At 46.1% G+C, this 24,801-nt stretch overlaps 2 protein-coding genes across 8 annotated transcripts; one reads left to right on the forward strand and one right to left on the reverse strand.

Annotated features, from left to right (window-relative positions):
* Nucleotides 1-64: 64 nt before the first annotated feature.
* Nucleotides 65-15,146, reverse strand: usp33 (ubiquitin specific peptidase 33). 7 transcript variants are annotated; one of them, XM_076148352.1, is made up of 25 exons: nt 14,976-15,146; nt 14,277-14,409; nt 12,196-12,295; nt 12,007-12,060; nt 11,839-11,901; nt 10,102-10,242; nt 9,685-9,793; nt 9,106-9,175; nt 7,728-7,841; nt 7,426-7,504; nt 6,024-6,435; nt 5,773-5,910; nt 5,507-5,622; nt 4,964-5,136; nt 4,726-4,796; nt 4,603-4,636; nt 4,450-4,495; nt 4,176-4,356; nt 3,913-4,039; nt 3,646-3,815; nt 3,138-3,222; nt 2,618-2,726; nt 2,077-2,179; nt 1,522-1,590; nt 65-1,267 (listed from the first exon to the last, which is right to left on the reverse strand). In XM_076148352.1, exons 3-25 carry the CDS (start codon nt 12,277-12,279, stop codon nt 1,110-1,112), a joined length of 2,706 nt encoding a protein of 901 aa, XP_076004467.1. In that variant the 5' UTR covers nt 12,280-12,295; nt 14,277-14,409; nt 14,976-15,146; the 3' UTR covers nt 65-1,109. The 7 variants fall into 7 exon arrangements, with proteins under 7 accessions (XP_076004467.1, XP_076004468.1, XP_076004473.1 ...); XM_076148353.1 differs by having other exon boundaries at nt 14,277-14,425; XM_076148358.1 differs by lacking the exon at nt 14,277-14,409 and having other exon boundaries at nt 5,773-5,898.
* A 912-nt stretch (nt 15,147-16,058) lies between these two features.
* miga1 (mitoguardin 1) lies at nt 16,059-24,780 on the forward strand. The gene is made up of 16 exons (XM_076148365.1): nt 16,059-16,154; nt 17,577-17,736; nt 19,635-19,809; nt 19,963-20,099; nt 20,307-20,439; nt 20,535-20,674; nt 20,796-20,916; nt 21,064-21,152; nt 21,913-22,022; nt 22,135-22,207; nt 22,292-22,378; nt 22,458-22,556; nt 22,659-22,793; nt 22,876-22,929; nt 23,017-23,133; nt 23,219-24,780. The coding sequence occupies exons 2-16, from the start codon at nt 17,638-17,640 to the stop codon at nt 23,435-23,437; spliced, it is 1,788 nt and encodes a 595-aa protein (XP_076004480.1). The 5' UTR covers nt 16,059-16,154; nt 17,577-17,637; the 3' UTR covers nt 23,438-24,780.
* The last annotated feature ends 21 nt before the right edge of the window (nt 24,781-24,801 follow it).

Below are 24,801 nucleotides of genomic sequence, written 5' to 3' on the forward strand. Positions count from 1 at the left end.
ACTGCCCAATGTGTTTGTCATCTTAGAAACTACTAACAACAACAAAATCACGTTGACTTCAATGTTTAACAGGTTTTCATCAAGTTTTAATAGTGTCAGCCAGCAAAAATCATAATTGACTGCTAAAATCCAGACACATCTATATGCAACATTTACAACTGAGCATTCATTGTTTACCAGTCAACACAGTAAGCACGACTATGGCCACAGACACAACTTAATCCTTTAATTTAATCGATGATACGTGTTACATACTGTGTTATGCATTCTTTAGCTGTGCAATTGAACGAAGACCGATCTAGATTGTGATTTGTGCGCACATTTTATGAGCAACTTTGCATTATCATGCATTTACAAGTGACATTAAAATGGGACCGAGTTAATGCTATCGTTATCAAAGCATGCATCCTTAGCAAAACTCAGCCTGCCACATATTTACTACAAAAAAAAAACCTATTAACCCCTTCTGTGATAAATAACCAAGTGCTGAGGCCTTTAACCAACATCCTATCATCATTATTGGTACATTCAAATACTAACCAGACATAAGTGTGAGCATGCCGTGTTGCAACTCTACAGGACAGTGCAAAAAACAATTCATTGCAGAGACCAGCTAGTAATTAGTCCCTTCCTTCACAACCGTGTCACCTTTGTCACTTTAAGTGTTCAAATTTGCTCCTCTTATCATCCATTAGACAATGTTCTCTTATAACAGGAGAACTGTCAATATACAGCAACATGTTTTGTGATTTGTCACTATTAGCAACACAAGACACAGGGACATACTTTCTCATTTGGTCAAGAGGAAGAAATATGGCATTCAATGACATTTTTAGCTGCACGATTTTTTTTTTTAAATGCTTGGTTCTGAAAACATCCCAAAACACATTATACTACAGTGCTAATAGAAATTTAGGAGCTCTTTATACAGATATATACAACATGATGAATCATTTCAAATATGATTAGTCCCTCTGTTAGTTGGTCAAAGACTGTAATGAAGTGGCAAAGACGACGTCCTTTCCTTGAATGCTTTAGAAACCAAAGTCAAGTGCAAAATAAAAAGCTTTTCGTTTCTTAAATGTTTTGTTTTTCTCTTGAGTACTTCCTTAAACGGACCGTGTCTCCACCTCTATCTTCTCCTCTGACTGAGATGTTTCTGTTTCCTGGTGGCTGATATTTGGCCGAACGGTCACCAGTGGACCTCCGCCGTAGATGGAGTGGAGGAAGTTCCATGTCTCCTCAGAGATCTGCCCCGAGTCGGCTCCTGCATGGTCACACACCAGACACCACACACACGCATCAATACAAGCACAAATATCATTACAGCTGCATCATTCAATGGCACAGAGACTTTATCTGCCTTTTGTTGTTGCTGTTATTTTCTCCAATTCATTCTCATTCAATCACATTTTTTTAACATTGCAAATGTTCTACCTTTTTAATATCCTAAGTACAATCCCTGGGGGAAAAAAAGCTTTGGAAAGCTCAGAAATCATATTCATTTACAAAAGACTTTACCTTGTTTCAGTGTTAAATGGCCGTTCTTGTTTATTGTAATTTTGGAGTTATCAATTGGTCCGGGTGGATCTTGGAAAGGATAAATAGACAGAATTACTTAATGCAGGAACATTCTAAGACAACACATCACCAACACTTGTTTGTGTAAATTTACGAGAGCAATTTCCTCTATTCACTACAGAGGGAAAACAAATATTGGAGCATCAGAAGTCAGAGGGAAGCGGCATCTGCAAATATGTCTTACAGATATAACAACACAGAGACGGGGGTAAATAAAGGTAAATGAAACATATTTTGACACTGCATTTGGCAGTAGCAAGGGGCAAACTTGTCTCAGGGGACTAGACATGCTTCTTTTTAATAAATCAAAAGGAAAGGAACCATTTACAGTCTCCTCTGAACATGAGCAGCTTTGTTTTGGTATCAATTTCCTCATTGCATATGATCATTTTTATTTAAAATCATTCTATCCACACAAATGTAATAAGGAACTGTGTGTTAATCAGCCATTGAGACACGACTAGGGCTAGACAGTCAAGACCTGTGTCCACTCACCATTGTCCTTTCCTTTGACAAAGCCCTCCCACTCCCGAAACCACTGCATGCTGATGCAGTATATGACCGCCGGAGACTCCTCCTCTTGGAATGCCTTGTTCAACTACAGGGACCGGAGCAGGGGAGGAGAGGGAGAGAGAGAGGAAACGGGGGAGGAGTGAATGATAGAGACAAGAGGGTGGAGAGATGCGTCAGGGGATGGGGAGGAGAAACGGAGGGGGGGGATGAGAAAACATGTAATGAGGATCAAAGGATTGACAGAGGTTGCAAACAGAATCAATTCTCTGTTAGTTATTCCTGATTCAAAGACGGCCTAGAAACAACTGATGGATTTCCTGGACTGACACAATCCCTGCACTTCTGAGTTATCTAGCTGAATTTCTCTTTCATGCTTGGATACAACATCTATCTGTCCATAGGGAACCATGTCGCTGCTGATAGTAGAGACTAAAATGATCACATCAGTCTGTATCCTAAGCTCTATTTCCCTGGCTGATCACAGTCATTGCCTTGTTGATTGATGTGTGCAGAAGAAGCCTACCCGGACAAACATGTCCAGCTCTGCCTTGCGTCGTTTCTCCAGTTTTTCTATCTCGATCTGGCACGTATGGCACACATACAGATGGTTGACAGCTGGTCCACCTCCATACCTGCAGGGAGCATACACATTTACTCTCAGAGCTCAAAACCAAATCTACTACATGGTTCAATAACTTTGAGTACGACGCAACAACAACATAATAGTCACTCCATTACAAATCTTTTATTACCAAATATCCCTGCAGGCTTGAAAGACGGGTGTTAAAAGTTGGCCGTTTCAAACTTCACAAAGGACAATGGCTGTCGTTTAAATGTACTCTATGCTGCAAATGTATTAAGTCACATTGTAATGCTGAACGTTTGGACATCCTGCGCATACCAATGGACAATAGAGGAGCCGGCTGTTGGATGTGGACCGTGTGAAGGAGGCAGCTACCGACTTTTAACAGCCACGCTTTAAGTCTACAGTCTCTTACTGGGGAGATTGGTGGAGCAGATGTTATAGTTGGCTTTAAACATACCTGCTGTAAAGGTGATCCCACACGTTCTGTGGCAGCATTACAACAAGGTCATCGATGTAGGTGGCTTTGTTGGGTGGGACTCCTACTAAAACACATGAATGGAGTTATTAATGAGAAGACATCGGCAATAACGGCGATTGTGTGACGCAGGGTGAAATGAATCAAATCCCCATGAGTGGACAGTGCAAAGATTAAAGTGCATTTATATCATTTATAATCTCTCCAGTTTCAAAACTCTGGACAGAGTATTAAAACCCTTTCAACAATCCTTCCTTCCTCTCTAATAACAGGAGGAGGAATGACAAAAGTCTGCTGTCTTTTATAATCTCTCTCCATGTCAAAACTCTCTGGCTACAATCAAATCCCAAAGTTGTGTTAAGAGAGGATTTCTCACAGTGTCTCTCTAATTGTTTTCCACAGAGCAATGAAAGTGTTTCCTGGCCAGAGAAGCTTTGACCTCTGTACGGTTTCAGTGCGTAAATAATGTGGGGTGATTTAGCATACACACCTCCATGAGAACACAGGAAGTCATCGTTGGAAATGGGCCCTGGCTCAGCGAAGGTCTTGAACTTGTTAAGCCACTGGCGGGAAACGTAGAACTGTAGGAGGCTGGGCTCCATCATGTTGAGTAACCCTGACACCCTCCGACGTTCTTTTAGCGCGTCTTCACTGCTCTTTCTGCCACGGGACAGAAACCAGAACGTTACGAGCTGTTTTTACAACTGTGTGAGAATAAGAATAAGCCTTAAAGAGATGAATCTAGTGCGGTGCTTACTTATAGAAAAGCACATAAGCCTCAGTGTTCTGTACGCACGACTCCGACACTTCAGTCACACTTTGGTCGTCAAATTCGTACCACAGATTGTTGACGTCGTTCCTGCAGTAAGCGATGTAATGGCCACCTGGGATCAAACAGACAAGTGGGTTAGAGGAGCATTCACAAACCCAACAAGTACATGTGGAGTTTTGTTCTCCAGGCTGGAGCATGAAGGACAGTAGGACAGTGCGACTGTGCCGTGCCAATCTGTGCCCACTCACTGCTGGCAGTGCCATGGTGACAGATGACTGACAGCAGGTCATAGTTGGTGGTCTGGGCAGAGCTGTCTTTGGCCAGGAAAGGCTGCAGGTCCAGGCCTTCGAGAGGGAAGGAGACGTGGGTGCCGATCTTGGTGGAGAACATCAGCTCGTGTCGGAAGCGCTTCAAGTGGATACACAGGATCTGGAGCAGAAGGAGGTTAATTTTAGAAACATGGCATTTGTAGGGAAGGGAAAATGTGGTGTGTGGTATTTCTTGCAGGATTTGTCTTTGTACCTCTGGCAAACTTTGCATTTTACAGAATTTCACACCATTCCGTAATCTAAGAGGGAAAAAAAGTTTTAGTTGATGCAAGTATTGTTCTAGTAGTGGTTCAGTTTTCAGCAGAGACATATGAGAGAGAGAGAGAGAGAGAGAGAGGTCACTCACTTCTTGCATTTTTCACAGCTGTACATGTTGTCCCCTAGAAAACACAGAGCAGTCCAACTGTTATTCAAACATGAATAATAATAATAATGCTGCTGGTGTTAAAACAAAGTGAGACTAACTCACCTTTCAGTTCGTCCCTGGCAAAGAAAGCTGCAAGGCAGTCTTGTAGTGTGACCACAGGTCCCCAGAACCAACTAGAGGAGGAACAAACAAACCCAAATATAATGAGGAACTTCGGAGCAAATGGTTTGGAGCATCATGTGCAGCAGAGTGACCTAGTTTGTTATAAGCTGCCGGGGATAATTACATCAGCAAACGCCTCAAATGTAAACAAACTGCTGTGAACATATTACTCCCACACCTCTTGATGTATTCCATGACAAAGGCGATCCAGCCCTGCGGTGCGTAAGCCTCCCCGCAGGAGCCGGCTTTCACCAGGGAGGTCTGGTGGGTGGAGGAGTGCAGCTTGGCCAAGTCTTCCTTCCCCGGGATGGGCAGTGAGATATCCTGGAAGTTCTCCAGGGTCACAGACACCTGATGGCCGCGGGAAAACATAGACAGCAAAGCGTTCAGCCTCAGAGAGCCTTTACGGAAAAGTCCCCATTCATTTATTATTCCTCATTCGCAGAAGGCCAATTTTAGTTATAGGCACTTTGACCACAGGCTATTCCCACCTTACAGCAAACAATAACACAAAGAGCACAGCTTGTGATGTGTGTATCTACGACTACATTAGCAGTGTGTCAGAGCGCGGCTGAGCAACACAACTCACGTTTTGTGTTGTATTAAGATTTATAAATGACTTATGAAAGAGAGTCCGGTTCACCCGTACTCCTGTCTCTCTCAGCGTTCCATTCATCACAACAAAGCACAAAAAACAAAACTCTTTGTCTTCCACACTCACCCGGTCACAGGTGAGGCACTGGACTGAGCTGACGATGGTGCCGTCAAACACATCTGAGATGACACTGCGGTACCTCTTCTGACGTTTGTGCTTTGGTGGGGAAAATGTGGTTACTGCTGCGGAAAACGGGAGAGAGAGAGAGAGAGAGACATGTAAGAGACAGGAGAGCTACACACAACTGAGACCACTGAAGCTTTCAATCTGGACACCAGCATCTGGGATTATTGAGAAGATTTCCCTTGCGACACTCAACAGAAGCCCAGTACCTTTCTTGTGCGCAGGGTTGAGGTTGTGCCAGCCAGAGACGGCTTTAGGCGGGCTGCTGGACACTTTGGAATGTCCATCCATGGGGCCAGGACTCTGCGGCCTCGTGGTGTTCGTCATTTGAACGTCTAAGAAAGAATCTAATGAGGAGTGGGCCAAGGTCATAAATGTGATACAGAGTATTACAAAGTCATTCCCATGGAGAACGCTGCCGAGTGGTCAGGCAAGCAAATTCTCTTAATGTAACCTGTACCTGTCGTTCTGCCCTGAATCTTGATGGCTCCCTGGCTGCTGATAATGGGGGTGGTCTCTGTGGTGGTGTCAACGTCTTTGTCCATGTCCGCTCTAGTGCCTCCGCCGACACCACAATTACCCCCAGAGTGGTAAAGCTCATTAATCATATTCTCGTCTTGCTCGGGAATCAGCATCTCGGCTTCGTTGGTGTCGTCTATCAGCGCGCTCCCTCCGTGCGCCTCATTATCGGCCCGCTCGCTGCTGCCGCATGACTCGCATGACTGGAAGTCATTGTCCGACTGGCTGCGATTGTCTTCGTCAGGGCCGTTATCCAATGTGATGCCGTTGGACTGATCGTCGGGTTCGGGCTGCGGCTCCTTCAGCTCCTCGTGAAGTTGATCCATTAAACAGCGGAGAAACTCCTGGGAGTCCTGAACGCCACAGGGGATTGAACACAACAGAATGACTCTTAGTTGAGTTGGAAAATGTACAAAACGGTTCAATCTGGACAGTTGGCTGTCAGGTTATTAAACTAGAACATTAACTCTGGCTTCTGTTATCTGTGGGTAAGATTGTTCATTTCCTCTTCCTCTTACAGAATGCAATCAAGTTTGATAGACACAGCTGAGCTTTCCCAAGATTACACCGCCACCCACCCCCTCCTTATTAGAAGCCCATCCACTTCACTCTTTAGTTTATCCCAATTCTGCTTCACAAAATCTGAACCCAAGTGCTCATGAATGTCTAATCAAACTTAATGAAACTCAGACGCCTCGATCTCTCAGTCAAGACAAATGAACTCTCCTCTCCCAGGAGCTGGAATGTTGCACCAATTCATCGCAATGCTAATGCCAAGGCCGTGCAGCCCGGCGTGGCGTGACAAATGAATATTCTCCGGCTAACCCCTCTGAACAAACACAGGCCAGCCAAGAGGAAACAGCCTTGAAAAAATCCCTTATTTATAGATACACGGGTGGAGGATTACAGAACGCTCTGCAGTTACACGTCTTTTAAAATCTTTATAAAAATTAAACTGTTGCTTTTAAGGCCCACCTGGAATCAAATCAAGCAATTTAGCTCCAGCATAACTTTAATGTGTACTGGCATGCGTGTGTGAGTGCATGTGCGTGTGTGTGTGTGTGTGTGTGTGTGTGTAAGTCAGTTGCTAAAGTAATTGCCATGCAGAGGCTTCCGTTTATCTGGCTGAGTGATTTGAACTAGAACTAATGTAATTTCAGTGAGGGAGGGGGTGCGTGAGGGGAGGGATTGTATAAGCTCTCAGACAACTTTATAGGGCCGGCTGCAGACCTTTAATGATGCCAACTCAACACAAATGTTCCCTCAAAACAAAGTCTTAAACCAGGGGACGCTTGGTGACAGACATCACCCGCCCTTACATTTCACCATCTTAGAGGACTCACCTGCTGCGAGTAGCCTCTAAACATGGGGTTAACAGCTTTGATCCCCTGGAACAAGTTGGTGGGGACCACATAGGAAGGCCTGCAGATAAAAAACAAGGCTTAACACCGCAACACACACAGCAGGAAGGCTTGTTTAGAGGAGCCGTCACAGAACTGCGTTTGGTTCTGGCCATAGATGCGGTAGACGCTACAGTTTGACAGCTTTCACACTGACAGATTTGTGGCCAGTGGATGAACAATGTTAATATGCTCTCAGTCAAGAAGTAATGAAGCGAATAAGTAGGGAATTGGCAGGCGCCTACCTGTTCTTGTGCCACAGGTCGGACACGAGCTTCTGGTAGCTTTTGCAGAGTGCGGGCTTCTTGTCCGTCCTGATCAGGCCACCGCATTCGAGAAAGAACTGTGTCAAGGGCGGGCTGGAACAGGACAGGGAGAGGAGAGGGATAAACAGGACATACACACACCAAACAAACCTCTACTGAAAGGCTGTGCTCCACAAGAGTTTAGAATCTGATTCAGAGCATCAATTAGAACTTTTGGAAAGATATGACTACTCTACAAAAAATGTACAAAATGCTCAAAAGACTTCAAAAGAGGAGAGGGGGTTCATATTCAGCTTGTTCACATAATATTGTCCTTATCCTACAGGTAGATACGTTTCATCTGCTTCATATTGCACTAATGGAGCGTCATCATTAATTCGCTCTCGGCTAACGCGGGTAAACTCCACACACAGCAGAGTGAGACTGAACGACGCAGGAGAGATCTGGAAGGCAAAAACAGCTGACTGACTCGGTTGGATGGATGGAGAGCGGACAGGAATGTGCAAGACGACGACGAGACGCAGAATGAATAAGGCATGGAGCGCTCCTTCCCCTGGCATGGGGGGGAAGTCCTGACTGAATAATAACCAACAGTATGAGAAAGAAAGCGCAGTCACACAAACAGACATCAAAGGAAAGTTTCAGAGCCCCATGACTCCAGCCCTCCTATTTCTGGAGTGAGATTTAGATTGCAAATGTTGACCCACATATCTTTTGCTGTTTTAATTTATATCCAGCTCAGTTTGTTTTAATCTAAACCCCCTGACTCCTGGGTAAACACTACAATGAGGGGACTTTGCTTTGAGTTTCGGTCTGCTTTCAATTCTATAAAAGACAAATGAAACGGAAGCACAGAGTAAAAACGCACAGGTTTCATAAAGTGGCTCCAGGCTCTGCAATGCAGCTATGATTTAAGTGAAAACACCAGCAATCCAATTCATCACAAGAGAAATTCAATAAACAACTAGGAGAGTAAAGGGACACATACAAATACTTAGTGGGGCAAGAGCAGAGAGGAGTCGGGACGGGAGACAAGGGGGGAGAGAGAGCCCGTGTTCACTTGGAAAGGAAGACCCTACAGGGAAATACAAAAGGCCATTTCAGCCATCTGAAATGCTGCACTGCAGCTATTCCCTCTCAGCTGTTGCTCTCCCAAACGAGCACAGCCGTGGTCATTTCTCACGGTGCCCGAGAACGAGCGTGTCAGTGAAAAAACAAGAGACGCTGAAACAATGCTGTGGGCACTGGGAGGAGAGGAAAATGCACAACGCACAGAAAAAGACACAGAGCGCCAATTTGGGGGCGTGGGCAGTGAGACGGGGAGAAGAAGACGGACGAGCGGAGGGCGAGGTCTCACCAGTTGGACAAGGCCTGGAGGGCAGAATTCATGTAGCAGGTGTTGCCTATGTTCTTCAGCCCTGTTAAGCCTGGAGGAGACAGAGAACATAGCAAGAATTAAAAGGTGTTTGTTCAGGAAACATGTTAACATCTTACAGTGAGTGCGGTCTCTTCATCATCAGGACGGTGGAGAAAGACAGGAAACAGCCGGACACAACCAAGGTAACTAACCTGACCTGAATGAACCTCATCTGCTGACAGACGCGTGTCCATCAGCGTTCATTTACTCTCCTTCCGGTTCACATGATTTAAATTTGAGACCTAAATAACCGAGGCCGAGCCGGAGCTGCACCACATGTGGTTTCACATAACATATGTCGTTAGGTGGAGGCACTTATCCAATGCATCTTACAGCACAGTGCAGTGCAGATAGAATTGTAGCATCGGCGTCTCCAGTGGTACTGAATCACTCAGCATCAGTGTGTTAGTCCTCAGCCCACAGGTTCAGGTCTGTAGTCCTGTACACAGACCTGAACCTGCAGGGCCTCGTTTCCTGCCAACTAATACACATGAAGTCTGAGCAAACACTGCTGCTGACCTCGGGCACGCAGGTCATCCTCCTCCTCCGTCTCCATGTCCAGGTCTTCACAGCCACCATTAGGGGGCACTCTGAGAGAGGTCGGGCTCCCAGGGGACCTGCCATTGTCCTGGAGATAAGGCACAGCATATAATGAGCCAATCATAAAAATCTTATATAATAAATGAACCATTAGGTTTGGACCAACAGTCACTCTGATATGAGACTATGAGAGTAATGATGTAACTGAGTCATCATGTAGGACAGTGGACTAGAGGCCCCAGAGCAGAAACTCTATCAGATTATATAGATGTGCAAATAGAAGATCTATCATTATTTCTACAAGTTTTTCTTCTTCATTCTTCTAGTAAATAAACTGATGAAATAAGCTCAAAGGCTTTGAGGTGTTGTATGATGGAGCCTGATCCTGATGCTCACCTGACTGGAGTTCTGTGGAGACGGCAGGTGTGTGTGAGGCGAGTGAGGGCCCAGCTTGCGCTCCAGGAAAACCTCCTTACCGCAGGCGTAGCACCATACCCGCAGTGTGGTCAGGTTGACTGTCAGGTTGTGCCGCGTTTCCTGTGACAAAGGGTGAAAGATTTAGCCAAGAGCCCATAGAGCACTAGTATGCAACGATACAGTATCTCTGGCATAATCAATCAGAGCAGAACTACTGAAGGTGCGCTGTGTGCGAGCTACCAAGTGATAAAGAAACCCTGAACAACAAACAATACGATTCTGTGGTTTCCGTCCTGTAAACTTAAAGACTGTGTGATAATTCAACACTTATTCCATGTGCTTTATGAATATCTAAATGTAATAAAATAACATTTAGATGGTGGAAACATGGCTGAGTGGCACTGACACCCACCCACACACCCACACACCCACACACACACCCACACACACACACACACACACACACACCCACACACACACACACACACACGGCAGCAGGTCCTGCATTATTCATCAGACCTGCATTAGCCCCCACACAGCCCAGCAGAGCAGACTGGCATAAAGGTTACACCAGACTGGGCACGGCCATGAAACTCCCCGCTTCAATCATTTATGAAGGGACCAGTTAAACCTGAGACATTAATACTGAGGGGGGCAGTAGTGTTTTAAACATCACTTTGGCATTATTATGGCAATTTCATTTTGTGTATTGGTTGACCTTAGGAGACTTAACTAATAACGCTGTCACCATTTCAGAAGAGCAAGACGAGGCTTTTTTTCATCGCATTGATGGACAACAATCACCGATGACTCCATAACAAAGGGGGGCGTGTCAGACTGTCGTAACTCATTCAGTTACATTGGCATAACAAAGAGCCAAGACAAAATCAGGTCTTCACTTCTAAATCAGGTGTTCTGATGTTTGATCTCCCTCGTCTACAATTCAGTGCTTTGTGTGTAGTAATGTTGGAAACAACATCATGCGCCTACAGGATTCCTCTGATCCCATCTGATCCCCGAATAGCGTTTCTCACTGCAGAGTCAAGAGATTAAAATGTTTCCCTCCCCTCAAGGTCTCTGGAGGTCTAATTAAGGAAAGGCTTCATTCCCTCAAGATTTAAAGATGGCTTCCTCTGAGCACGGATGCAGTACACACACTCAGTACACAGGTAAGAGGAGAGTGATCAAAACCCAACACCCAATATTCATCTTCTTTACTTCTTCACTCTTATCTCAGGTGAAGAAACGAATAGCCTGGCATTGGAAAAGCTCGTTATGTAGGGTAACATATTTCCTTTTGCACTTCTCATTTTCTCTTTCAACCTACCGTGGCAGCACACACACACACACACACACACACACTCTCTCCCTCTCTCACACCCACACACACCCACACTTCCCCATGGACTGAAAATGAATAATGAATGAACCTCAAATTGTACTGAATTTCAGCGTGTAGGCAACTACAGCTCACTGGATATTGAACAATCTATATGTACATCAAAAGCTTAGTGCAATGTCTTTGATCCTGGGGAGGAGATGATGTAATGGGAGGCAGTGTTGTGCTCCTGACATCTCTCCCTCCTTTGCTTCCAATCTGCTTTGTTACATTTTTTCCCCCCTCTAATTTCCTCTTCTTGTGAATCAATACCAGCGTTCCACATTGACCTTTGTCTTCACTTAAACAGACATTGGTTGGTTCTTGCGATCTCTCACCTGTGAGTGGACGGTGCTGTGGTCAGTGTGAGATTCCCCACAGCCTACATATGCACAGCCATTCTGGGAAGAACACAGACACCAGGGTGTGAAACAAACACAAACCATATGTTTATACTGAGACACAAACGTAGGAGGTTAGCGGTTTACACCATCCAAACATCTCACCTCCAGACACGCCCACAGATTTGGGCCTCCAACTTTACAGTCTTGGCACTGACCCTGAAGAAGCAGAAGACAGGGTTACGATCTTCTAAATGAACAGTGAGACAACGTTAAAGCTCACAGCCACTCAAACATTCCTTTCAGAACAAAAACAGGCTGTGTTATTCAGTCAAGAAGAGAGGTGTCACTCACATGGGACTTCTGAATCAGTTCCTCTTTGGTGATTTCCCCCACACAGTCCAGATGAGGACAGTCACAACTCAGTCCAGGCGACATCGCTCACCCTTTAGGCCTGAGAGAGAAAGATTGGGGAAGAAATGCGTCCTCAATACACAACTTCTGTTTTGAATACATGCAAGGTTATGCGTTCCTATGTGCAAGGCAAATACAGAACAGAAAATGTAGGACTTTATGTTATAAAGTAATGAATACACTGCCCCCAAAATCTGTTATGCGATAGTCTGCGTTCTGATGCGAGCACAGCTTTAAAGACGAGGCTGCTGAAACCCGAGTCGCCTCCAGACAGAAACTCTTTCCATAACTGCAAATGGACAACTTCCTCACATGAGCCGCAGACGTACCAATCATGGATAACACCTCAGCCGGCAACTTAACAGCAGCACCTGAGTGGCACGGCTGGGGATGAGTTTACCCTCAACCGCTGTGCTGCTTAAAAGATGGAAAAATGCAAAGGCAGACACAGATCAAATTACAAACCACTTAAACTTTCTGCCACGCCCTCGTGACCGGGTTTCTCTCTCTCTCTCACTCAACCAATACATTTAGAAATCTAGATATCTATCACATCACAAAATAACACCAACGGTATTCTATGCCAGCTCATATCAGCAATATATAATAGAAAAGTGAATGTAAACAAAGACGGGTGATTTGTGTAATCACCGTCACTGACAACAACACGCAGGCGGAGGATCATACATGGTAAGGGGGCGGTAGAGCTGAAAGAGTTTGGACCTGCGGCTGTAGTAGAGATGCAGAGGAGCTACCCTGCGTTATTAGATCAGCTGTGGTGGAGAGGAATCGGGGGAGTGACGTCAGCAACGGCCCATTTCTCGTCTGTGGAAAGAGGAAGCCATCGGCCAAGACGCACAGAGCCTGTAAGGTGGGGTGACAGGAACCCACTGGAGGTTTGGATTATTAGGCTGAGTGAAGAGTCTGTCCATCGCCTCGACAGAGAGGAAGGTGAGAACAAGGCTCATTTGCTGCCTCAGATAAGCCTTGAGGGAACGGAGGGGTTTACTCGTAGGGAGACGGGGCGCATAGGTTACATACCTGCCTATCAAACATGCTGGATTAGGTGAACTACTGCACCATAAAACAAAGCAAGCAGAAATCACATTACTCATATATGACAGACTGGAGAGAGCAACCACCTCAGATAAATTGGGAATGGAATAATATAGATCTTAGTGCCCTTCAACATACCATCTTCTATCCCTAATAAATATATAAAGCATTTAATTGTACAAGTTAAGTAATTTATCTACAGCTATTTAAGATCTGTTGGATTCTCTGTCTGGCCTGTATGTGGGGAATCTGTTGTCCACGATATAGGAGATCTTGGAAAGCACAAGGTTGCAGCCTAAGGTCTTGGTGGCTTTCAAGGAATCTTTAGATATCAAAGCCACAGTGAAAGGCTCACATCTCTACTGTATTCAGGGAACCACTGACCACTGAACACCCCCCCCCCCGCACACACACACACAAACACACACACAGGAAAAGCATGTGCCTCGAGTGTCAACGCATAAATCACCCCGCTTTATATTCAGTCAGACCATTACCGATACAAGAAAAGAGGAACATTAAGCACAGATGCATCTTGTTTCCAGACAAACATTACGTCAAAGACAGAGAGTGTAGCCATGCTAGATTACACAACACAGCCCAGCAAGTCTAATCGCGTGCAGCATGAACACACACTGGGTCATGTTTAGTCTTGTTTACATCAATACGCCTGTCTCCTCACTATCGGTGGCTCTACCAAGAAATCACATCGGCATTTATATAAATGATTCAAATACAGTAATGTGGAGATCCTTTGTGCTTCTTAAACGCATATGGATCAGGCTCAAGGTTGAAGATCCTTTTGTTTTCCTGCTCTCTAAAATCCCTTAATGTAGACAACACACATTCAAATGGTCAAATTAACTAAAATACTGTTTTTCCTAACAATAACCAATATTTATTACAGTTCAGCATCCCAGGCAACAACCCAAACAGTGAGTGATTTGACTGTATTCATCTCAAACCTTTGATTTTCTCCACATGCAGCTCAGGCACATCCATGCCTGTGCACACCGAGGGTGGGGCGCTGACCCAGACCCGGCAGCGCACATGAGGCCCATGCTGACAGCAGATTCGGCCTTTAGTCGCAGATTAACTCTTAAAATGAACAAAACTACATGGATTTAGGCAGCTACCGTATCAGTTACAGTAAGGAAATGTGATTAAAGCCAAATACAAACCGTGACGCTGGCCGGTAGATAAACTAGAGCCACAATGCAGACGGTATGTTAGCCGAAGCCTTATGTCGGAATGGTTTTCCTCCATTTAAACAACGAGTATTCAATAAAGATGGCAGATAAATAAATACAAACATAGAAGTGTGTGGCTTCGGCCTGAAACGAGCTGTCAAGAGCAGGCGAGGCGCTGACAGCGTCACAGCCCCGCTAGCTAACGTTAGCAAGTAGCCTGTGGGCAAGAACCGCTTATCATGAATCATTTGAATGTTACAAACCAACATTGACGCAACGAAAAGGCGTTACGAGCAAATGGCGTCCGATTTTAACCATCTGTGTTAATGACCGAGTGAGCTTTGATGTTTATCCATGTCACTCGTAAAGAGGAAGCTAATGCTAGCTGGTACGTATTACACGATGGTGACCGATGATAGTGACTGTGCCCGAGTCAGCCGTGTTAGCCTCAGTCGTGTTAGCCTCAGCTCTTACCTGCTCAGGATGAACGGAAGACGCTTCCCAGCTAGGTTGAGCTCGACTTTCCGTGATGTGTCAAACACGCGTTCACTTTGTATTTGCACTCATACTTCAAATATATCAGTCCTTCACTTTAACCGGAGCCGCTCGTGCCGCTCAGCGTGGTTGCTAACGTTACAGCTGACCCCGCCCCTTTTCCGGTAAAAAAAAAAATGGAGAGCTAAGAAGAACCTCCCACCCAACACACACACGCACACACACCGTCAATATGGAGCTTTGCCTTTCTATTGTTATATTTGTTTATTATTTTTTTTAACTTTACATACTACTCCTTAGGCTACTACTCACACACGCACTAATATTTATCCATAATTAAAGACAAACTATATCAGCGACCTAAATAAAAAAAGTGAAAAACACAAATAATATAACAAATATAATGACAACAAAATACGAAAATAGCTAAAATACAAAACTACATAAAATGCTATGCACCTCAATTTAACGTCCATTTTATTTATTATAAAATCAAAATCATCTGTTTTCAAGTGTTGTGTTAAAAACTTTCGCTGCACACTGAAGCCTCATACAAACGAGAGTTCATGAAAGGGCTGTAAACTGTGATTAGGGTGAGTGAAAAAGGTGAATGAGCGCCACCTGCTGGTGAAGGCTGTTTGAGCCTACAGTGATCGCGACCTTAAACTTTTTTTCTTCTTTCAGTGAAAACATCAGACATGTTATTAGTATAAGCCATACTTTTATTGCATTGTTAGCAAGCCCCGTCACCAAAATACCAGGGTTCGTATCTGCTATATGTCGTTACTTGATTGGCGTGGACTTAATACCTTAATCATCACTGAAAGCTAAATAAAGTTTTATTTGTTTGAATTATGCTGTATTGTCTTTATTATATCCGTAGTAATTTAGGTAATATAGATATAAATAACACCTGACTATGTGAGTATGTGTGAATCTCATATGTGAAAGTAAACATTTTGCATATAAGTAAATGCGTGAGTGTGGCTTTATTTTGAAAGACGTGCTTCCTGCTTTTATTTTGAAAAGGTCCCGGGCCAGGCGCCGGGGCGCGTACTGCGTGTTCGTGTTGTGTTGTGGAGTCCTTCAGCATAGGTCAGTGTGCGCGCGGAAGCTCCGGGAGCCGGCAGGGAAGCGACGAGACCTCCACATGCAACAGTGAGTTCATGATGAGAACAATGAGACATGTTTATACTTTGACATATCGCTGAGGCTGAAGCCGAAGCTGAGGCTGACCAAGCTGAGCCCTTTAGCCTCTATGAGCACTGTTAGCTAGCAGGCTAATGACAGCTGAGTGTTGAATCGTTGTGTCACCATGTGCTAATGTGATTAGCTTCCATGATAGCAGATAGTTTCACACACAGCGCAGTTATGTCACGATCTGTTCTCTTATTTACACCGAGGGCTTCAAAGAGTAACTCTGCTCTTCTACCATCAATGTTTCTAAGATATTACAACTTTTGTGACTCCATTCTTTGAGCCGTATATTTTCTTTCACGGTGTCTTTGCTGTTTCACTTCATGTTCTAATGTTTAATTTTTATTCAATCGTAATTTGAGAGCAATCCATATCAGCTTTTAAAGTCTGTATTGATTTATTGATTCAATGTTGCGTGTAATTTAAAAGTGAAAACGAAAGCTTAGTTTTTCGGCTGTATACTTATTTGACCGATATAAACAAACCTCTAACTATAATAGAAAGTATAAATAACTCGTCCGTAGTTAGTTTAGTATATCCACCTAATTTAACACTTATTATTACAAGGGAGGTTCCATTTGTATTTAGGTTTTTGGTGTTTCATGACCATTTGTTTACAGATTCTTCCTGTAATTTAAAATAACGTTTTTCAAGCAGCGATTGAGACAAATTAATAAATAATTGCCAGTAATCTTAATGTAAACAGTGTACTTCTCCAAGTGATCCAGCGATCAGTGCTGGCAGAAATCAGTGAATAATACTTTTAAGAAAGTTGCACTCTTAAATTGCAACTTACTAAGAAACAGTTCTATCTCTAATGAGTTCCATAGTGGAACACACACACCAACATCATCGTTCCTGTGTAAGAGCAGATCAAAGGCTGGTGATTGGGTGAGTTCAAGTTCTAGTGGAATAATAGGTCATGCGAGGAGCCGTGTGTCTCCTGTCTGGATGTCAGATGTTCTGCATTATAGGATTGTGTTCAGATCCTGATGCTCCATGTTTAGAAAGCTCCTGCCTCTTGTAGGAGCTGCTGTCATGAGTGTTTGGAAGCAGTACATTACAGTCCTGCACACCGCAGCTGTAACTGTTTGTGTAATGAGGAATTATTTGCACATAAACAGAAAAAAGAGATGTCAATGCTGCGTTTGATGCCGTGTAGTAAATCTCAGATGTTAAGCTCAGTGATTGGCCTGAACCGTGCCAGTCTCATGTACCCTGAAGTGCATGAGAGGCTGAGTCTTCCTCCCTCAGAGCTCAGTAGAGGAGAGCCTTAGCACGGGCACTTATGTCAGAGGCTTTATGTAATAACGGCACCGTGTCCGTTTCTCACTCTCAAGGTTAAACCCTTGCGTGCGACTCACTCCTGTCTCTCCCTCACAGCTCCAGCAGGACCGCCACGGAAGAGAGAAGAGAGTTGCCATGTCACTCATAGACCGCCACCATGACACATGAGACCATCGGCAGCTCCCAGCTGCCCATCAAGGCCGCGGCCCTGCGCATCGTCAACCTCCCCCTGTCTGTCTACAGCTCCCTGCCCCAGGTGAGGGAGTGAATGAACCCGTGTGCTGGGAGTTTGTTCACGTTGCCCATTGACGAGTGAACTGGGATCAGGAAACGTCACATGACCTTTCGACGCGCTCCTTTATTGGAGTTTCTCTGATTTGCCTTCCTGAGATTTTTGCTTGTATTAGTAGTGGGATAGGGGAAGTAAACTGCACTCTTAGTTACACAGACACTAGTGTGGCATGTGTCCAGCATGTGTGGAAGTGTTTCAGACTGGTCCATGGACTGTGTGAGGTCAGTGTGTGCTGCTCAGCTGTGACGTATTTAAGTCGACACCTTAAAGAGGATTGTCTGAATGCACCGTCAGCTCGGGTCCCTATGGACTCGCCCGTCTCCTTCCACGAAGACGAACCCACCTTCATGGCTCCGGCCCTCCTTTAGTCTCATTCCCCAGAACTGATGCAAGCTGTGACAGCAGCTATTCCTGACTGGACTGTCAGGTGTGACCTGTTTGAGAGAGCAAGTGTTCTAAGCCCAAGCAGATGTAATTGCACATGTATTTCATCTTTGTAAAGAGTGAAACGGTGCTGCTGTGTGCTGACGGAAGAGCCCAGTAGGCTTTTGAGCCGACATGCAGGGAGAGAGAGCACAGGTGTGATGAATGAAAGTGACAGAGACGCACCTCAAAGGAATGCAGCCTTTATTGTTCTGAGTCACACCTGTGTTTCCACCGTGTCAATGCATCTGCTGTGTCCAACCCCCCTGGAGACAAAGAGCTGCGGAAGTTCACATACATCCAAATGATTCCCACTGGTTGAGTACTTTATAGGTTTAGTTGTTCCTGTGCAGGTCTCCTGACCTTCAGGGCCTTAAATGTTTTCCCCCAGTGACCTACATGCTGCATGCCCAGAGTCTCGTCTGTGCCTCCAGTCACGTAGCGTCTCAGATCTCAGGGACCATCTGCTGGGAGGACGTGATGTGTGTGTGATCTGTGTCCCACCACAGCCAGCAGACGTGACACGGCTTCATACCTGATGTTTTTATAATGTTTAGTTGTTAGGCTGTGTGTGTGTGTGTGTGTGTGTGTGTGTGTGTGTGTGTGTGTGTGTGTGTGTGTGTGTGTGTGTGTGTGTGTGTGTGTGTGTGTGTGTGTGTGTGTGTGTGTGTGTGTGTGTGTGTGTGTGTGTGTGTGTGTGTGTGTGTGTGTGTGTGTGTGTGTGTGTGTGTGTGTGTGTGTGTGTGTGTGTGTGTGTGCGCGCGTGCGCGTGCGCGCGCGCGCGTGCGCGCGCGCGCGTGCGTGCGCGCGCGCGCGTGTGTGTTTTAAATGAGAGGAGGCGACGTGCAGTGTGAAGCACAGTCTCTGTATTCGATGATTCGCTGGTAGCCGACTCCCCCGGCTGTTGCGTCATCAGTATCCACGGCGTCCTCAGTCGACCTCTCATCTGATAGTGAGTGAGTGTGTGTGTGTCGGTTAGGCAGCAGCACTTTCTGCTTTATTTGCTGCCCTCATCGCCTCAGAAAGGTGTCAGATATCAGAGAGGAGAGCAAGCAGCCTTTGACTCAGGGCTGAAACGATGCAAAGATCAACTGCAAATGAAAGAATCATCCATTTAAAGAAGATCATTAGTTTGGCTGTGCACTCTTATCAATCATCTGATATGTATTGATTTCTCTTTGTGTGTCTCTACTTCCTGCCTCTGTCTTAAACACCCGGCCCACATGAGACTTCAGGGGCTCCTACACATTCCACATTCTCTGTAGAACCTCAGGCTGTGTCTTAACATGCTGCTGCGTCTGTGACACACATTTTTTTGCGTGTGTTTGTGACATCTGCTGGATGAGGGACAAAACACACACAACAAACCTGCTGTATCATCCTTTTTAAACACACACACACATACGTTTAGCTTTACAATCTTCCTGTCTCCTCCCCAGGTGAGCATCAGCACAGGAACTAAGAAGCTGTTGGCCGCCACAACCTTTGGCGCCGTCTCCCTCCTTTTCCTGGCTCGCCACTTCCGGAGGAGGAAGGGCAAGAAGAAGGCCCACTCGCCCACTCAGTGGGAGCAGGGGGGCTTTGAGTTTCTCTCCCCAGTCCTGCCGGTCAGAGGTAAGGGTCTGGGATGGAAGCGAGTCCACGTGTTTGGCTGCTCCAGGTTGACCCTCGTCTGTAACCAGCAGACTGCAGATAGACGCTTATCTGTTGTGTAATCCTGGCACGGCCGCCTGTTGTGTAACCGTATGTCCATCTGTCTCTGTGTAGGTGAGGCCTGCCAACAAGCAGCAAACACAACAAGAGCACGCTGCCTGGACTCAAACAATGGCCGCTCCCCCAGTCCGGCCCTCAGCACAGGAGCCTGCAGGAAGAGGTCCGGGTCTCTGCTCAGCCAGGCAGACTCGGTAAGAAACGTAATGACTGTGAAGGGTTAAATGGTGGTTTTAGAGCGAGATAACAGGAGAGGAGTCACAGATAACAGCGGGTTACAATCAGAGGGTGTGATCTCTACACTCCCTTTAGCTGGAAGAACACGGGAGCGGCGCAGTCATAGTGCTGATGATGTCACCGTCCTCTCAATGGCCGCTGGGTTCTGCTTTGTGTGTTCACAGGTCAAAAGCATGAACTCGTCCAGCAGCAGCACCTGCGCCAACGAATCCAGCTGCTGGGACAGAACGGGAGACGACGACATCTGTGACGTGGTCAACATACCTGTCACCACGCCGGAGAACCTGTACCTGATGGGTACGGCCCAGGACAAGATGGCGGCCCTGATGAGATACACTGATGCAGCGACACTGTGAGGGTTACAGTGTGTGTGTGTGTTTGTGTGTTTCCAGGTATGGATCTGTTCGAGGAGGCCCTGAGGCGGTGGGAGGAAGCGCTGACGTTCAGGAGCAGGCAGGACGAGGACGAGGACGTGTGCTGTGCCTCTGTGAAGACGGGAGCCGGAGACGCCATTGCCGAGCAGGGCATGGAGGTGAGGGAGTCAGACACACACGGGAGTCCTTCAGTCAGCCGGGGACGTCTGTACGTCTGTAAAGTAACGCAGAGAGTTCCCCAGCTTTGGTCCCATGGAGTGTTGTTGTGTTTGTGTTCAGGACGCCATCAGCACAGAGTTCATCCACAGGCTGAAGTCGCTGCTGCAGAGAGCCTACAGGCTGCAGGAGGAGTTTGAGGGAGTGCTGGGAATGTCCGACCCTCCCTCACCCAGCAGCCAGGGTGAGTCACCGCACAGGGCGTCGCCAGGCCGCACAGGAAGTGGGATCAGCGGGACAGCAGAGTTCACGTGACCTGTGATGTATTGTTCATCATGATGTCATAGAGAAAGTGGTATGTAACGTCACGTGTTTCTCTGATACCATGCAGAGGCTTTGTGCCGGGAGGAGCTGGACGACCCGTGCCTGAGAGACAGCATCAGCATCGCCTCCAACGACTCCTTCGTGTCCGCCGCTGAGGTACCTTCTCCTCAAGATAGTCCAGATATTTAAGTACTTCCACGTCCTGCACGGCATTTCCTGTTTCCAACGTGTCAGAGTGCTGAGTCAGTCACACTCCGGGCTGCTCCGCCTGTTCACCAGGATTTACCTGATCTGATCTCCTTTACTCATTACGTCTCTGGAGGAGCTCAGGCTGTGTGTCTGCCGCTCCTGCTGATCTTGACCCAGAGTGACTGAACTATACCGGCCCTTTGATGAGTCCAGCTGGAAATGAACCTGAGCTGTAGTAGATTAGGGAAACTTAAGGGCCTTATACTTTATACTCAAACTATTCAACTGTGGATGAAGGCCTTCTCACCCTGAACACCTCCTCAGCTGTCCTTAGTATAAACTAGGTCAGTTCCCAGGCTTAGTGCGATTGAGGCGTCTCTATAAATAGACCTTCAACATTCCCACATCGCTGGCACGCTCTTCCTCTGCAGCTGTCGGGGATGCTTCTACACACAAGGAAACACAGAGAGATGTTTCCTCTGTGATGTATACTTCTGAAATCAAAACCTTACAAACCACATTGAAGTATACGTCCGACTCTGACCCCTCCCCACCCGTGTTCTGCGTCTTTAAACAGCCATCTTGAGCCGTGTCGGTTCATTCCCGTCGCCCTCAAATGCCCTTTGTTATTGTTTATAATCGCCATGACAGCCGTGATATTCTGTCCACATTTAAGCATGGAGCGCTGTTCGTGTCTTCAGTTTCCACCTTTGCCGTCTCTGTCCAGTTGTCTGAGCACAGAGAGCTGAGGAGCGTCCTCGCCCTGGGTCATCACCCGTTCTACGAGGAGGCGATGCAGATGGCCGAGGACAACGAGATCTCCTGCAGGGTGCTGCGGTAAGAACACTGATGATGTGGGACGTCTCTAAGGGCTTTACAGGCCCACAACAGCAGCGGTTACTCATCCCAGACGACGTAGATTGACAGATTACTGTGTTTTCATTCTCAGGACAGAGATGCTGGAGTGTCTCGGAGACTTGGACTTCCTGGCCAAGTTGCACTGTGTGAGGCAGGCGTGTCAGGTGAGATCCCACCTGCTGAGGCTGAGTAGATTATAAAGATCATGTCCTCATCATGGCTGTGTTATAATAATCTGTCCTCTTCAGCTCATTCTATGTGAGAGAACAACCAGGACATTTCTGGCCGACACCGGGAAGAAAATCCTGTCCTCCATCATCAGTAAAGCACAAAGGGTAAGAGCCGAGCCACAGCAGAGAGGAAGCAGTGTGGATACGGAGCTGGCCTCTTCTAAATGTGATTGTTTGTTTCCAGAGCCCGAAGAGATTTGAGGAAGTATTCGAAGAGATGATTTCCTTCCTGGAGCACACAGAACACTGGGAGAACACGGAGGTGGAGCTGGCTACACGTGGGGTGAGAGGTCATCCTTCATCTGGAGTCCAGACACCTGATCTACACTTTATTTTTGGATTAGAGCTGATCAGGATGATAACAATAACTCGTCCTTCTCACCAGGTCAAGCACCTGAACTTCTACGACATAGTGCTGGACTTTATCCTGATGGACTCGTTTGAGGACCTGGAGAATCCACCGGTCTCCATCCAGAATGTGGTCAACAACCGCTGGCTCAATAGCTCCTTTAAGGAAACGGTGAGGAAACACGTGGAAGTGTTCAGACGCTCATCAGGCAAATATCTTTAGTCACAGATAACTGATGTCATGTTCTCTATAGGCAGTGGCCTCCAGCTGTTGGTCGGTGCTGAAGCAGAAGCGGCAGCACATGAAGGTATCTGTCCTCCTCATCATCATCATCATGCACATGTAGGTTAGGAGAGAGGAAGACTCCATCTGTAACCTGTGGTGTTTGTCTCAGGTGCCTGATGGGTTCATCGCCCATTTCTACACTGTGTGTGAACAGATCGGCCCCGTCCTGGCCTGGGGCTTCCTGGGGCCCAAAAGCCCCCTGCACGACTTCTGCTGCTTCTTCAAGGTGAGGTGTCGTCTGTGTGGAGGAATCCAGGAAGACGTCTGATTTTGATAGGACATTCATTCAACTTCCTCTTCTTTCCCTTCAGGACCAGGTGCTGCACTTCTTGAAGGACATATTTGACCTAGAGAAGGTGCGCTACTCTTCGGTGGAGACCCTGGCGGAGGACATGCTGCACCTTCTGTACCGGCGCTCTGAACTCCTGCTGGCCTATGTGGGAGCCGATTCCCTGCGCCACCTCAACGGCTGCAACGCCCCGCAGGTTCAGCTGGTGCCCAACGCCGTCCTGGAGGCCAGAGTGCAGTGAGGGACGGGGGGACATCTCCAAACTGAAAGGGATTCTAAGCATTTACTTTACTTGAACCCCAGACCTTTGATCAGGTGAGAATGAAGGCATTTGCGTCTGTGTGAGTCACAGGAATGCTGTTCAAAGATGGGAGTCTTGGTCCAAAGGATCTGTGGTGCACTTTATGAGGGAATGAAGCAGCTGTAGTGAACTTTTGTAAGAATAATATCCCAGAAAAGGAAAAGTCCATCGTGTGCCACGTGTTCTTCTGTGGTACCAACCAAAGAAAACTGATCTGAACCCTGATCAGCTCAGTCACCCGTGGGTGGAGCTCCCCGTATACAACAAAGCAGTGTAGACCTTAACTTGACCTGATGCTCCACCCACGAGTTAAGTTAGATTGAAACGCCCCCAAAGCTCTCGCTCAACGCTGCCTTCTCATTTGACCATCGTCTTCGTCAGCACAGCCTCCTCCTCTTCCTCCTCAGCAGCCCCTCTTCACTGTGCCATGGCTGTGCACCCTCAAATATTGTGTCACAAGCATAAGATAGCAATAATATTTATAATTTACTTTGTTGTGACGGTGACTATTTCTCTTGCAGTAGATAATGAACTAAGTGCAGTGTGTGTGAGAAATGTTCACTTATATGGAAACAGATTATTTTTAGAAGTTGTAGTCGTGCTTGTATGCAATGAATTTGTGATCAGCTTCAAGCCAGTATTGTATAATAAAGAAGTAGATATTTATTAGATGTATTCTATTTCCACATTCTATAGAACATAAGCAATGCAAACCGTTAAATGTGCTTTGATCCTGCTTCAATGTTTCAGACATGACAAAGGGATTCTTAGTCAGGTGGACCACAGGTGGCCAATGCTTACATCATCATATTCATTAAGGAAAGGTCAGGTCAGGAGATTTAGTAGTTAATTTCAGGATTGAGGATTTGAAACAAAAACTAATTTACACTTACATTGTTGTACTACACACACACAGGATCAATACAGCTGAAGGCCCTAGTCAGCTTTAAAGGTATCCACCATTCCTCCCTCTTTGCTGCAGCGTTCTTCATGAAGCCTTACTGTAAAAGCAAACAGTCGAGCCTCCTGTTTTCAGAAAAGCCAGTTTCTCAACCTTTGGTTTAAAAATACTGTGTGCAGAGTGAGTCACTGCCAGATGCAGCACAGGAACGCTCCAGCATGACTGCACTACAGGATTTGGTCTTGTGGAGTCTATCAGTTATCAAACCACTAGCTGTGCAATCACTACTTGTTGGATCTAATTTTTGAACAATCTTTGTAATTGGAAATATCACTGAATTTACCTTCCATGCACAACTTCAGCAAATAAACCTGATGTGAATGTACAACTGTCTGTTTTTATT

This window comes from Genypterus blacodes, unplaced genomic scaffold, assembly GCF_046128005.1.
Source record: "Genypterus blacodes isolate CSIRO-AG114 ecotype Tasmania unplaced genomic scaffold, CSIRO-AGI_Gbla_v1 ptg000005l_1, whole genome shotgun sequence".
Lineage (NCBI taxonomy): Eukaryota > Metazoa > Chordata > Actinopteri > Ophidiiformes > Ophidiidae > Genypterus > Genypterus blacodes.